Source organism: Sylvia atricapilla, chromosome 28, assembly GCF_009819655.1.
Source record: "Sylvia atricapilla isolate bSylAtr1 chromosome 28, bSylAtr1.pri, whole genome shotgun sequence".
NCBI classification, from domain to species: domain Eukaryota; kingdom Metazoa; phylum Chordata; class Aves; order Passeriformes; family Sylviidae; genus Sylvia; species Sylvia atricapilla.
In genome coordinates, this window is record NC_089167.1 from 177960 (window position 1) to 192334 (window position 14375).

The window sequence follows — 14375 nt, forward strand, 5'->3', positions numbered from 1 at the left end:
TCCATCCGTCCATGCGTCCCCACAGACCCAGCACCATCTACACTGCTCTCCCCAAAAGGTACCCCCTCCCCAGTCCCCCCACCCCCTGGACTGCTCACATCTGACCCCACCTGCTGCCCAACAGTGGTTCCCCTTTTGACCCTGGTGCCACCAGCCCGGGGCTGATGTCTGGTGGGTGGAGCAGCTGCGGCCAGTGGAGATCCCTGAGGCCACCCTGGGTGCTTTCTTCTCGGGGGACTCGTACCTGGTGCTGCACAACAGGCTGGAGGAGCAGGCCCACCTCCACCTGTGGATGGGTGAGCACGGGGCAGGGATGCAGGGGTTGTGTGATGGTGCAAGGGCAGGTGCTCACCTGGCTCCCACAAGTCCCTGTGTGAGCACCTGACCCCGTGTGTTTGGGAAGGGTGGGAGATGGCCCGTGGCACCCATATGGCTTGCCACCACGAGTCCCCCATGTCCCCAGATCTCTCATGTCTGCAAATCTCCACTGTACCTCCATGTCCACCCTCTGCTCTCTCCACGGTCCCTGCACCCCCAATTATCACCAGTGTTCTCAAACCACCAGTGCCACCAGCCACACCCACAAAGCCCCTCTCCACCCTGGACCCACCCAGACACCAGGACCCCAACCACTGCAGGCTGCTTCCTCCCTCATTAGACCCAGATAATTAGTGTGGAGACCAATTATGTCCCCAGTTACCCACTCCTTGGCCCCTGCTCCTCAACAGCCTGGTGTGATAACATGTCTGGCATTATGGACATCAAACCCCTGGCATTTCTCTCCAATTCCCACCAGGATCCTGCTACATCCATCATCAAAGAAAAGCCCTTTTATTGTAGCTGGGGAGGGCCCGGGGGGATCAAGGAGAAGAGGGAATTTGGGGGAGGGACTCAGAGAAGCCACCATGTCTCCCAGCACCTGCAGGAGGGGTGGGTAAGCTGGGACCCCCTGACGCCCCAACCCTTCTCTCCTATTCCTAAAGTGACACCAGGGCAGGAAATTCCGTGTGGAGGGGATGGGCTGGGCTTTTCCTTGTTCACAGTGAGTTTGGGGGGGTGGGGAGGAGGGGTCCCATGCACATGGCCCTTGGCCAGGCTGGATCTACGCTGCAGGGGAAGTTATTCACTCCCAGTTCAAATCCCCAGAGCATGTTTGGGGTGAGGGAAGGGAACAGTGGGGAGTGCAGGGAGGAAAACACAGGATCACATGTGGCGAGCTCAGTGTGCTCAGGGTGGTGGGTAACAGAGCCAGGATTCACCTCTCCTGGTCATGTCAGACCCTGCAGGATCCCAAAATTATTCTTAGAAGCTTTTCCAGTGAAATAAAGTTGGGGAAGTGGCTTCTCCAGTGTGGCTGTGGCAGGTCCAAGGTCATGGGTGAGAGGGAGGACAGAGGGGAGATAAATCTGTTCCCTGAAAATTCCTGTGAGGGATTTGTCACGCCCTCTGTCCCACTCCAAAGCCGAGGGAGGAGGGGGAGACCAGCACTGCGGGCTCAGGGTGGGATGGGACCCTTCTTTCACCCACCCAAGGGCAGCTATGGGGGACAGGGGTGCAGCACCTGGGGGGGCCCCTGCCAAGGGACTGGGGAATGGCACTTCACTGAGAGAGAAAGAAATAGAGAAGAAGAAAAAGCCACATGTCATTTGGAAGAATCAGGCAGGAGCTGAGTGGTCTCAGGGTCCGGAGCCCCCCTCAGCTGCCCGCCAGTCCCCTACTCTATCAGTTCCACGTAGTTGGCGGGGAACATCCCAAAGTGGCCATCGGGGCCGTAGCCACGCCACCAGCCCTCATCGATCATCTCGATGTTGGTGATGATGTTCTCGGGATCAAAGGAGATCTCGGTGTCATCAGCTGCAGTGGGACAGAGAGAAGGGAGGAAGGGTCAGAGCACCTGAACTACCCCAGGCCTGGGGCTCCCAAGATAAGAGGGATGTGGAGCTGCTGGAATGAGTCCAGAGAAGGTCATGGAGATACTCCAAGGGCTGGAGCTCCTCTGCTCTGGAGACATGCTGGAAATGTCCAGTATGGAGCAGACAAAGTTCCAGGGAGACCTTAGAGCCCCTTCCAGTGCCTAAAGGGGCTCCAAGAGAGCTGGACAGGGACTTGGGACAAGGGCAATGGCTCTGTGGGTCTCACCAGCCTGGTAGTCATACAGTGCCCGGGCACAGAGCCCCTTCCCTGCCAGGTCCAGTGGCTCCTGGTATTCCGCCCTGTAGTCATATTTGGCATCGTCAACTTGTTCCTTCAGGAAGGAGAGGAGAGCAGGAATTACCAGGAGAACAGTGGGAGGGAAGAGAACAACAATGCCCAGAAATGTCCATCAGCCCCCTGAGGCTTGGAGACCTCTGTGCTGGAGGTTCCAAGAAGTGCCCTCTGGAATAAAATATGGGCTCCAGAGAAGTTGTGCCACATGTCTGCCACAGCAGCAAAACAGCTCTTAGCCAAAGAGCCAAGGTGACCACGTCTCCACCTAACTCAACACCAATCCCTGTCCCTTGGGATCTCATCCCAACGGAAACATGGGAGACCAGTGGCAGACAACCCTCAGATCCAGCTCCAACAGGGTCCCCTGCCCCCCAAACTCACCTGGGGTGGCTCCTCGTAGATGGCTGAGGGCTCCGGAGGCTCCTCATACAGATTCTCTTCCATGTGGGACCCTGGGACACCAGAATTGTATCCAGAGTCTCGTCCTGAGAAGAAACAAGGGATCTGTCACCAAAACCATGCCGTCCCCTCATCTGGCTCCTGCCCCAGACTGGAGCGACAGCATATTCCTGCTTATGAGCTGGGTGTCCCCTGGGTCTCTTGTCCATCTGGGTGATGGAGCACGCACAGACCACAGGATGGAGGAGGCAGCAAGCATGGGATGGTGCAATGGAAAGGACAAAGGAGAGATTTATCTCCGATAGGGAAGGGATAAAGACAAAGAAGGCATAAACTTGCTCAAGATGAAAAAATTCCCATGGAGGGGAAGGGCTGGAGCAGAGGTCCTGGCCAAGAGCAGCATCTAGTGGTGACAGTGGCGTGGGGATATTGGAGCTGGATCCCGGCCCCAGCACATCCCTGTTTCCCTGCCCCTGGCAGGGGAGGAGGAACTAGATGGAACTGAGATCCCATCCAAACAGAACCAATCTGTGATTCCATGATTCAGGGACAAGGGCAGCCCTCAGTGACACCTACAGCACATGGGGAGACCTCTGGGCACAGACAGAATCCTCTAGAATCTCTTCCTCCCCCAGACCACTGGGAAGGTGGTTGGGCAGGGACACCTTCTACTGTCCCAGGCTGCTCCAACCTCAGTCCAACCCGGCCTTCCAGAGATCCTGGGGCAGCCACAGCTTCTTTGGGCAATCTGTACCAGGGCCTCCCCACCCTCATAGGGAAGGATTCTTACCAATATCCCATCTAACCCTGCCCTCTGGCACTGAGAAGCCAGTCCCTCTTATCCTGTCACTCCGTGCCCATGTACTTTACTCTGACAAGGAAAAAAGCAAATCTAGCTCTGGAGCACAGGGATGGAGCCACCTCAGCTGGGCCTTTGGTATTCTGGAAAAGTCCAAGCCTGACTGTCAAAGCCCTGTGGCAGGTCTGGAGGAAGGTGGTGGGTACACAGAGCCAAATTCCAGCAGGAGATATTCTCATCCCCCAGGCACTCAGCCTTTGGCTGAAGACAAGCAGGAACCATCCTCATCCTCAGCATCACACTCAGCTCTGGCTAGAGACAAAGCCCAGGGGAAAAACCAAACGAATGGAATTTTCAAGCTCAGGCTCAAAATGCCCAATGTTGCGAGATCTAGTTGGAAAGACAAGGAGAAAAGCTTTGGGGAGCTGAGGGAGCCAAGCACATACCTGCTGCAGGTACTGGGGAGGCCGGCGGGGACCCCCAAACATCCCGGCTGGAGGAGGCAGGACTGGGCACAGAGGTAACCTCCTTCTGCAGGAATGGGCTGCGGAGCTTCCCTGGAAAAGGAATTGAAGGGGCAGCAGGAGCTGGTCAGGCAGGGGGGCTCCCAGCCTGACTGTGCACCCATGGGTACTGCCGGGTCAAGCTCCCAAGCAGGATTTCCCAGCTCTAATCCTGGTTGTGGAAAACAAGTTTGGCTACTGGTTACAGCAGCAGCCAAGGAAAAATGTTTAAGAAATGGATTTTTGTGGAGGAGGAAAAGCTGGACAGCTCTGCCTCAGGCTCTCCATGGTGACTTTTGGAGCACCTTGAACTCCACAGGCACCAGACTGGGAGGGGACAATGCAAACTGGTTTCTGCCGGTGCACTTCCTGTGGCAGGAGGTAACTGCACTGGTATCTCCTCATCTCCACCTCCAAACCAAACAAAAGCTCAGGAAAATTCCAGACAAGTCCTACCAGCACCAAGACTCCTGCCTACCCTTATCTCTGGGTCTGATCAATTCCAGGGCATTTATCTCCCTTTCCTCCATGAAAACCATCAAATCCTAAAAAAATACCTCAAAGTCAGTCTCTCACCATGATGTCTAACCATCAAAGCCCACATTTTCCGAGCATGACATTCCCTCTTCTCCCACCCATGCCTTGCCTGCTCAAGGTAGCAGGGATTCGTGCTCCTATCACCAAGTGGAAGTGATTATTCTGAAAGAATTTAAGGTGCTTTGGAGGGGGTTGGGCTGAGGAGAGAGGAGGAGGCAGAGTCAGTCACCCAAGGGTGTCATGCGTTTGTCACAGCTACTTCCTCAGCTGCTCTCAGCTCTGGTTTGCAAACTTCCTGATTTCTATCTGAGAGATCAGATCGGGTTCTTCTAACATCACAAGATTCTGCTTGGCTGGGGCAGTGCAAAAATTTGAGTGAAATTTGATTCAGTCAGGATGGATTGCCATAGTGGTGTTTTCCTGGTGTTAATATATTGAACTCTAACTTTAAAAAAAGAATGAAGAACTTTAAGGCTCAGAAAGGGAATCAGAGTACAAAAATCTTGTCTTTGTGATTTAAAACTTGGCTAGAGCCACACCCTGGAAAATGGCAGGAGCCAGGTGTGGGACACAGCACAGCTGAGAACATCAGCTGCCTCAACAGTCTCACTGCCCCACTGGGACCCCTCCATGTGCAGAGAGACCCAGTGGGGACTGGGACCTGCCCCCAGCCCTCTCCCCATGTCCCCAGGCCATACCTGGCTGTGCTGGCATCCCCATGTCCCCTGGTCCCGCTTTCTCCCTTTGCTTGAAGATGTCCCGGGGGTTCACGGCTCTCTGCGCAATCAGCGTGGCGGCCTCCTGCCCGGGGAGGACACACGGCCCTGTCAAGGCCCTGAGCAGCACAGAGCTGAGCTAGCCCCTCCTTTCCCCAGGGGTCAGGGTCCCAGTTCCTCACCTGGGCTTTCTCCACGGACTCGCTTCTCTTGACACCCTTCCGCTGCTGTGCCTCATACTCCTCGACCTGCTCCTTCTGCAGACAGGAGAGGTCTGGGCAACCAGGCTCCAGCCCCGGCCAGCCCTCCTGCCCCCTCCAGCCCCCTACTGCAACATCCAATTCCTTCCAGAACCACCTGCCCCCTTCAGCCCCCTCCAGACCCAGGGAACTGATGCGGTGAGGGAGGGTGGATGAGGAGGAAACCCTGGATCTGGGGGGGAGATGTGGGAATTCTAGGCTGAAAACAGGGACTTGGTGTCATGGAATCATGGGATTATTTGGGTTGGAAAAACCCTCTGAGAGCATCAAGTCCAACTATTCCCAGCACAGCCAAAGCCACCACTAACCCATGTCCCCAAGTGCCACATCTATGAACTGTTAAATCCCTCCAGGAATGGGGATGCTGGCACTGCCCTGGGCAGCTGTGCCAGGGCTGGACAACCTTTTACACAAAGGAACTTTCCCAATACCCAACTTAAACCTCCCCTGTGCAACTTGAGGCCATTTCTACTTGCCCTGTCCCAGGCCCCTGTCCCCTCCACCATGGATAAACCTCGCCTGGGGCCAACACCAGACCTCACCCATTGCTGCTGCTCCCTGTCCCTGTTCTCAGTCTCTGGTTGCTGCTGAAGTCTCCTGTGGGGACAAACGGGTTAAAACTGAGGATTTGAGACCTTGCCCCACTATTCCAGGTCCATGGGAATAGCACATGAAGGCCATCCCTCACTTTGGTAATGCTCTCCCTCACTTCACGGCCGACAAGGTGCCCTAAAGAGAGGAGCATGGTGAGAGGAGCAGGAGTTGTTCCAAATAGTGGGATCATTCCAGGTAAATCTCTTCCTTAGGGATATGGACATGAGCATCTTGATATGGGAGCTGGGCAGATTTCCCCCCTTGTGGGGCTTGGCGCTCCCTGGACCTCTGACGCCCCAAAAATATGGGCCATGGGTGCCAGGCAAGGGTTTGGGAAGCAAAAGGGGGAGTCGTCCTGGAGCAGGATCCATGGGCAGGGAGACTCAAGAATGATGCTGATGATGCTCCATCTCCATCCATAGGGAGATGGAGCAAGATCCCCTCATATCTGTCCTCTTAAAGGAGATTTCCTGGGACTGCAGGAATTCCAGCAGTGGGAAATGCACAGACATGATCCACCACTTCCTAAGGAATAAACTTTTCTGGAGTAGAGGCAGCTCAGAGAGGTAGTGACAGGGATAGGCAGCACCACAGGGATCCTAGAGAGCAGGATGGGCTCTGGGAATCATTCCCAAAACAACACTCACTTCTGGGCTTCGATTTCACTGGATCTGGCTTTAAACATCTGCTCCCGGCCCGCTGCCTCCTGCAGCTCCCGCTCCCGCCACTCCCGCTCCCGCCGCTGCCGCTCCTCCTCCGCCCTCCTCTTCTCCTCCAGCCGCCGGTTCTCCTCATCCTTCTGAGGGGAGACACGCACACAGCCTTGGCCTTCCTGGGCTCAGAGGGGTGCGGGTCACACTGCAGCCCTCAGAACCCCCGGCCCTCTGCATCCTGGGCACGCAGCAGGTCCCGGGGGACACGGCGTATCCCAGGGCACACAATGGATCCTGGGGCTTGTGGTGGATCCCAGGGCAGCTACCCAGTCAGAAGGTTCACACATTATTGCTTAACCCCATAAAACCCAACGTGAAAGGGAAGGAGACAGGGAGCAGCCCTTGGAGAGGTCAAAAAGCAGTTTCCTCACCCAGCTGGGATTTGCTGGGAGCTGGGATGCAGCCCAGCTATCTGCCAGGAGAGCCAGGGTGCATCCCAGCCCTTCCTCCCTGAGCCCACCCCAGCAGCCCTGAGCCAAATTCAGATGAGATAACGGAGCACCTTCCCCTTCAAGACTCAGCCCCTCCTCTCTGAGCACCCCAAGGCAGTAGCTCTGTACCACCCTGAACTTCTGATCCCTCATTCCAGGCAGGACTCCTCAGTTTCCAGACAGGGAATAAGTCGTCTATGAAGATTAATCTCCAAACACTTTGTGCTCCAAGGCATGCATTCACTCACCTCTGCTTTGGCCCAGAAATTATCCTTATTTACCCGTTTGATTTCAGACATTGCGTTCGTCTTCTGGTACACAGAGCCCTGAGGAAGACAGAGAAACCTTTTCACATTTTTTGTCAAAAATCAGCCCAAATCAGCACAGTCTGGAACTGCTTTTAGAAGTTCCTATAACCTGATGCTTTGCCTCACAATTTAAAGGAGGGCTGGGTGAGGCCAACAATGTGCATGTTGCCAAAACTAGGGAGTTGCTGGCCCTAACTCAGGTTGCTGCCCCTGGATGCCTGGAAGTGTCCAAGGCCAGGCTGGACAGGCTTGGAGCACCCTGGGATAGTGGGAGGCATCCTTGCCGATGGCACAGGGTGGGACTGGATGGGCTTTAAGGTCCCTCCATGCCAACTCATGATTCCATGCTTCAAACCTGCCCACTGGCAGTGGGATACTATTTCCTCTTGTCCTGTTACGCTGTGTCCTGATGCCAAGTCTTTCTCTAGCTCTCTTGGACCCCCTTTAAGCACTGGAAGAGCTCTGGAGCCTTTTCCTCTCCAGGCTGAACATTCCACAGACATGTCAATGGCAAGGGTGCTCCTTCCATCACGGAATGATAGTGGTCCCAGACCTTCGCCCCACCCAGAGGCACCCAAAAGCCCTCACTGATTCAACTCACCACGGGAACCTGGGGCCCCGAGTCCTGGAACTTGATGCTCTCCTTGTGGAAGCTGTAGTTGGCCCCAGAGGCCTTGGCCACCTTCTCCATGATGAGTTCAGGTTCCACGTCTTCCTCTGCCCGGGCATTGATGGTGACGTGAGCCCCCTGAGCAGGAGGAACCAGGATAGGGGTGAGGGGGTCACTCTGGGAGCCCCCATCCCCACCACCCTGCCCCGGTAGATCCTGTCTGTGCTCCCAGAGCTCTCAAGGGATAGGAAAAGGGTTATGGTGAGAAGGAGAAAATATCCAGAGGGATTTTTGGGGCAAAGTGGTCTACTGGAAGACATCCCTGACCGTGGCAGGGGGGTAGAACTGGATGGTCTAAGGTCCCTCCAACCCAAACCATTCCATGACTTCCTGAAGGAGGACATGAGGGGGAATCAGACCTTTAAGAAGTTGGCCACAGTGCTGACGTGGTTGGCGCAGGCTCCTTTCCTCATGTCACTGACACCTTCACCCGTCTGCAAGGAGACACCAGCAGCACTGGCTCACCCGAGCCCCTCTGCGGTGGACTCATGGCAGCAGCACCTGGATCTGAGCCTGAGCCCCTCTCCAGCTCTCCTGGAGCCCCTCAAGGCACTGCAAGGGGCTCTGAGGTCTCCCTGGAGCCCTCTCTTCTCCAGGCTGGACACCCCCTGCTCTCCGTGGCAGAGGGGCTCCAGCTCCCTCCCAGGAAGCCGGGGTCTGTCCCCACTCACCCAGTTGACGAGGACGTATTTGGGCAGCCCAGAGTTGGGATCCTTCACGCGACAGAAGCCGTACATCACCTTCCCACTGTTGAGCTCCTCCACCATCTCCTCCAGCCCCCCATCTGCCCCAGGAGGAAGGAGAGGGGTGAGTCCAGCCCATTCCATACGTGTGGTGGGAACAGCCAAACCCATCCCAGCTCTGTATTCCCTGGAGATTTTCCCCGTTAGATGTGGGGTTGTTGTACCTCATGAGAGCCTCAGACCCCTGTGTTTACTCTGTAAACACATAACCTGATCATTTAGCATCCACATGATTATTTGGGAGTCAAGCCCCAGCCTTTTCTCACCCACTCCCATCCCCAGCAGCCTTCATCACCCAGTTCCTCTTCCTCAAGCCTTCACAAACCCCATATGGAAATATCCTAGATCTGCAACCAAGTGCAGGCATGACAGAGAAGGGAAAAGAGCTGCTCACACTCCCTAATCAATTAGAAGCTTTAATGAGAGCAGGCAACTGTCAGTTTTGCCCATAGGCTCCTGCACAAAACTGTGCTCAGAAAAACTTCAGTGAAGGTGGGAACGGTGCTGAGAAGTGATAGAGGAACTGGCTGAGCCTTGTTCCTGCTTTGCAAGATGGGAAGTAGGGAAGGAACCAAAAGGGTAACACGAGGAAAGGTCCTGCTAGTCCACCATGGGGAAACTCCTGCCTCAATGCCTCTCTCCCTGTTACACCCACCTAGAGTGGTCTCAGTGCTGGTTTGAGGACCTGGGAGTGAATCCCAGAGGGAAAATCCCATACAGGGCTCGGGCAGGGGCAATGGAAAGGGAACAGAACTGCTCCCACTACACCAATAAACTACCAGGAAAGAAGGAAAACCACCAAAAATGCAGAGTCTCATCTCAAAAATATTCCCCCAGACCACATTTCCTCCTGTGCTGGGTTGTCTGAGCCCTGAAAAGTGGGAAAAGAGCCAATGGTCCTTATCACTCCTGGCAGGAGTAACAAAGACCAACACAGCTTGCTCTGCTCTGCAGCATCACCCGGATCATTTCCTTCTCCCTATTAAATATTTATGATTTGGCTCTAAATTTGGCTTCAAACCCGGCAGGAAAGTTGAAGGTGGAAGTCTGAAGCTGGTTGGTGAGGGCTGGAACAGAGGGACGTGACAGAAATGCTAGGGGCAGCAGGGATCTGTGGGGATCTCAGGGCACAGCCTCTGCAGCTCCCCAAAACCCTCGTTTGTGACTCAACAAGTGTTTTCCTAAACAAAATTCCCTGGCTCTAAGAGTGCCACCAGACCCTGTGAAGCATCACAGAAACTTCCACAGGCTGGGAAAACACTTGGAAATTAAGGAAGCAGCTGGGGAGGGATGAGAAGATGCAAATTCCGAGCGTGGGGAAACCTGCCTGAATGCACTGCTTCCTGAAGGCCTCAGCTTCCCAGCCAGTAGTGCTTGAGTAAGAGTCAGCAGTCAAATATAAGGATTGTGGGAAGAAGGGAACTGGACACAAGGGCCTTTAAGAGCATTGAGTAGGGAGCCCTGGCTGAGTGACTGGCTTTGGAGTACCGTGTAGTCCTGCCTAAATCCAGGATATAAAATACTTCAGCAAAGAGCTGCCAGGACACAACCTTTGGATCCTTTGGAAAGGAGGAAAATGAAAGGAAAAGCAGAGATGCCAGTGAGGCTCTGCTCCATATTCCTCACTCCAAAATCACCCTGACACAGCTCCCACCCTTGTCTTATTACCAAGGGAACCCCCCAAAACACCCTCAGGGATTAAACCCCCCCAAGATCTCAGGCAGGTGCAGTGAGATGAGCCCTGGAAGCCCCCCAGGGCCAGGGAAGCCATGGAAACGGGGGGATGGTCCCCAGAATCCTCACCTCCGGAGCCAGCCACTCGCAGGTCGTTGCTGTTGCCTTCATAGGTGAACAGAGCCCTAAAATTAAGGCAGAAATGGGATTTTTAGCACAGGGCTGATCTGGAGTGTTCACACACCCCTGACACCTTATGAGGTGCAGGGGGACCTGCCACCCCACAGCCCAGGGACTTACTGATCCCCCTCGACATCCCCGCATCCCCCCAGACACCCCCACACCTGGATCCCTGTCCCCCCATATCCCCGCAAGCCCCTGGCTCAGCCGAAATTCTTTTCCCCAGGCCCTCCACCCGCACCTATCCCTGTTTCACTCCCACCCCTCCATCGCCGGCCCCACCTCCTCGGATTCCCCCTACACCCCCATCCCCCATCCCACACCCAGATTCATCCCGACACTTCACCGTCCTCCCCTCCCCATCCGCCCCCATTCTCCCCCCGGGCCCCGCCGACCCTCCCTCACCAGTCCGTGGGGCTCCCCGCGGCCACCACGCTCCCGTAGGCCTCCTGCAGCGCCCGCCCGTTCTTGGCCAGGTTAAGCGCCATGGCCGCGCCCGCTCCGCCCCGCCGGCACCGCCAACACCGCCCCGCCGGTTCCCCGGCCCCGCCCCGGCCCCGCCCCGCCGGTGCCACCGGCCCCGCCCCGCCGGTGCCACCGGCCCCGCCCCCGGCCCCGCCCGTCCCCCGGCCCCGCCCCGGCCCCGCCCCGCCGGTGCCACCGGCCCCGCCCCCCCGGCCCCGCCCCGGCACCGCCCCGCCGGCACCGCCAACACCGCCCCGCCGGTTCCCCGGCCCCGCCCCAGGCCCCGCCCCGCCGGTTCCCCGGCCCCGCCCCAGGCCCCGCCCCGGCTCCGCCCCGCCGGTGCCACCGGCCCCGCCCCAGGCCCCGCCCCGGCCCCGCCCCGCCGGTGGTACCGCCACCGCGGCCCCGCCCCGGCCCCGCCCCGTCGGTGCCCCGGCCCCGCCCCCGCTGATGCTCCTGGCCCCGCCCCGCCGGTGGTACCGCCACCGCGGCCCCGCCCCGGAAGCGCCCGACCCCGCCCCGCCCAGCCCCGCCACATCAGGCCACGCCCACGAGAAGCATCTCTCGCCCCCGAACTGCTTAGACCACGCCCCCGATAGAGAGCCCACCCCCGACAGAGAGAACGCCCACTCAAATGCCAGACCCCGCCCATCAATGGCAGACCCCGGTAAGGGAGAGGCCACCCCCGACAGGGAGACCACCCCCCGAATACCAGACCCGGCCACGGAGACCACCCCCGACAGGGACCGCCCCTTCGGGCAGACAGGCGCCGCCCCCGCCGATAGGCCCCGCCCCCGGCTCGGCGTTTCTCGCAGACGCCCCGCCCAGGGTGGGCTTTGGGGTCCTGTGTCCCAGGGCGGCTCTCGGGGACCCCCGGCCCGGGGCGGTTCTGGGGCTGCCCCATCCCGGGATGACTCTTGAGGGCCCGTTCCGGCGTTCCCCGTGCCAGATCAATTTTCGGAGACTGCCACCCAACGGGGTTCTCGGGGTCGCGCACCCCAGGAGCCGTTCTCAGGGACCCCCATCCCGGGCTCTTCTGGGAGATCCGCTCCCCGGTGGTTCTCGGGGTTCTCTGCGCCGGTACAGCCCCGACAGCGCCCGCGTCCCGCACAGTCCTCCCCAGCCCCCGTACCCCCTAAACACAGCCCGCGGGGGCAGAAAATCAGCATTTCCGCGGATTTCCCAACCTGAGTGGGGGGCATTTCAGGGGTGTTTGCGAGTACCGAAGCAGTTCGGAGCCTGGAGCTTTTTGGGATGTAAATGCGTCTCAATTTTAGCCCAAATCATCCGGAATCTGCCTCTCTCTCACACACACCCTCTCGTGGCCGTGGCTCTCCCGAAGAGGTGTTCTGGGGCGGCAGGAGGTGGCCTGGGGGGACACAGGAGGTGACAAGAGGCGGAGGGATGTGTGCGGGGCAGGGACCGAGGGTGGGCCCTCGCGCGGCGGTGCTCCCAGAATGTGTTAATGGGACATTAGCAGCTCATTGTTCCCCCAGCCCTCCCCCAACATCTGGCTGGCACCGCGCTGCCACCACGTGGGGAAAGATTTCGGGGTGGCTCTCCATCGGGTCCCCTTTTTCTCCCGCGGGCCTTCCTCCACATTTCGGGTCTCCTAAAGTTGGCAGAGCAGCAAGGACGCGGAGATGGGGGGCTTCCCCCAAAACTCCTGCGGGCTCGGGGGCCACGGTGGGAGCGACTCACCCATGACCCACCACCTTCACGCATGGGGAAAATCGCGGGGTCCCCGAGCTCTGCCTGCCCCGGGAGGGTGAGGTGGGGTTTAACGAGCCCCCCCAGGCCCCCAGTTTGTCCCCAGAGATAACGATGCTTCCAGTGCTCTGTCAGCATTTGTCTCCTTGGGGCTGCAGGCTTCAGCTGAGGAGCTGGATGGTAATATCCTTGTGCCCCCAGTTCCCAGGAAAAATATGTCTGGCAGAGTGGGATGGGGTGGGAGATGGTGAATAATGTGATGGAGGGTCCTGGGATGTTCAAGGGTCCTGAGCCACCTAAAAGTCCTGGAGTTGCTGTAGGTCCTGGGGTACCTAAAGGTCCCAGGTTGTCCAAGGGTTCTTCGTAGGCTGAGAGTCCAGGGGTGTGCACAGGTCCTGGGGTGTTCAAGGGTCCCAGAGTGGCCAAAGGTCATGGGATGTGTGCTGGGTGCTGGGGTACCAAGGTGTCCAGACTTCCTGGGGTGACCGAGGGTGAAGGAACAGTGGCAGGTCCTGGGATGGCTGAGGGTTAGGGTTAGCTGAAGATGCTGAGGTGTCAGATGGTCGGTCCCACCTTTACACCCTTCAGCCCCTCCATCCCATGGATCCCCCATCCATTATTCTGGTCATCACCCCCAGAACACCAGATGTCACCTCCCAGTCAATGAAACCCATTGAAGAGGCTCTCCCGTGTTTGTAGGACCTACAAAAATGCTGGGAAACACCCCAAAACTGCAGGGCTGCCAGTGCAATTTTTATGATTTAGGAAGTCATATGAGTGCAAAGTTGGGGGGCACCTGGGGAGCGCTGGGCAGCATGGGATGTTCACCCTCCACATGTACCCTGTCAGGAGCCAGCCACCTCCTCACACCTTGAGGATTAATCCCATGTTATTTATGGGAAATATGGGCAAAAATAATGCATAAGGTAGTTATTTATATTTTTTAGCATCCTGGGACTCACACAGACATATCCTGGACATATCCTTACCCCTACTACATGTACGCCTAAACAAGGAGCTGGCTGGGAAGAAGGGGCAGATGTGAGCTCCCCATTCAGCACGTGGCTGGAAATGTTAATTAAACACAGGGCAATAAAACATCTGGAGGGCTGGGAGCGGGGAAGGGCCGGCCGGCACGACCCCCCGCAGCTGCTTTTCCTTGGGAATCTTGGGCAGGGGGGACTGGGGTCACCAGCGATTTCGATGGTACAAAAGCCTTTTCATGAAGTATTTCAGGGAAAGCAACTGAAGAACCTTTGTGGCGCAGAGCGAGGGGCTGCCGGGGGGTTGGTGGCCCCAGGGGTTTGGAGACTAAAGATGGCTGGATATTGGGGTTCACGGTCAGGCTGTGGGTGATGGGATGGGACAAAGACAATGGTTTGGAGATGCTGGATTAAGCCCCATATGGTGCCACCCCACCAGCCCTGAAAGTGCCTGTCATGGGAGAATGAGCCCATCCTGTAAA

The 14375-nt window shown here is 57.4% G+C and overlaps 1 protein-coding gene across 2 annotated transcripts; it reads right to left on the minus strand.

Moving 5' to 3' along the window:
- Nucleotides 1-815: 815 nt before the first annotated feature.
- Nucleotides 816-11277, minus strand: DBNL (drebrin like). Of its 2 annotated transcripts, XM_066337043.1 has the most exons (15): nt 11141-11277; nt 10685-10740; nt 8810-8922; nt 8498-8572; nt 8070-8216; nt 7409-7486; nt 6664-6815; nt 5965-6019; nt 5345-5419; nt 5145-5247; nt 3853-3963; nt 2590-2693; nt 2140-2245; nt 1719-1854; nt 816-1602 (listed from the first exon to the last, which is right to left on the minus strand). In XM_066337043.1, the coding sequence occupies exons 1-15, from the start codon at nt 11221-11223 to the stop codon at nt 1269-1271; spliced, it is 1728 nt and encodes a 575-aa protein (XP_066193140.1). In that variant the 5' UTR covers nt 11224-11277; the 3' UTR covers nt 816-1268. The 2 variants fall into 2 exon arrangements, with proteins under 2 accessions (XP_066193140.1, XP_066193141.1); XM_066337044.1 differs by lacking the exon at nt 816-1602 and having other exon boundaries at nt 1623-1854.
- Nucleotides 11278-14375: the final 3098 nt, after the last annotated feature.

Coding starts and splice junctions, on each gene's coding strand:
- DBNL (XM_066337043.1), bottom strand. CDS start 11,223: ATGGCGCTTAACCTGGCCAAGAACGGGCGGGCGCTGCAGGAGGCCTAC. Junction 6,816..7,408: donor ATTTCTGGGCCAAAGCAGAG/GTGAGTGAATGC, acceptor GTCTCCCCTCAG/AAGGATGAGGAGAACCGGCG. Junction 6,020..6,663: donor AGTGAAATCGAAGCCCAGAA/GTGAGTGTTGTT, acceptor TTGTCCCCACAG/GAGACTTCAGCAGCAACCAG.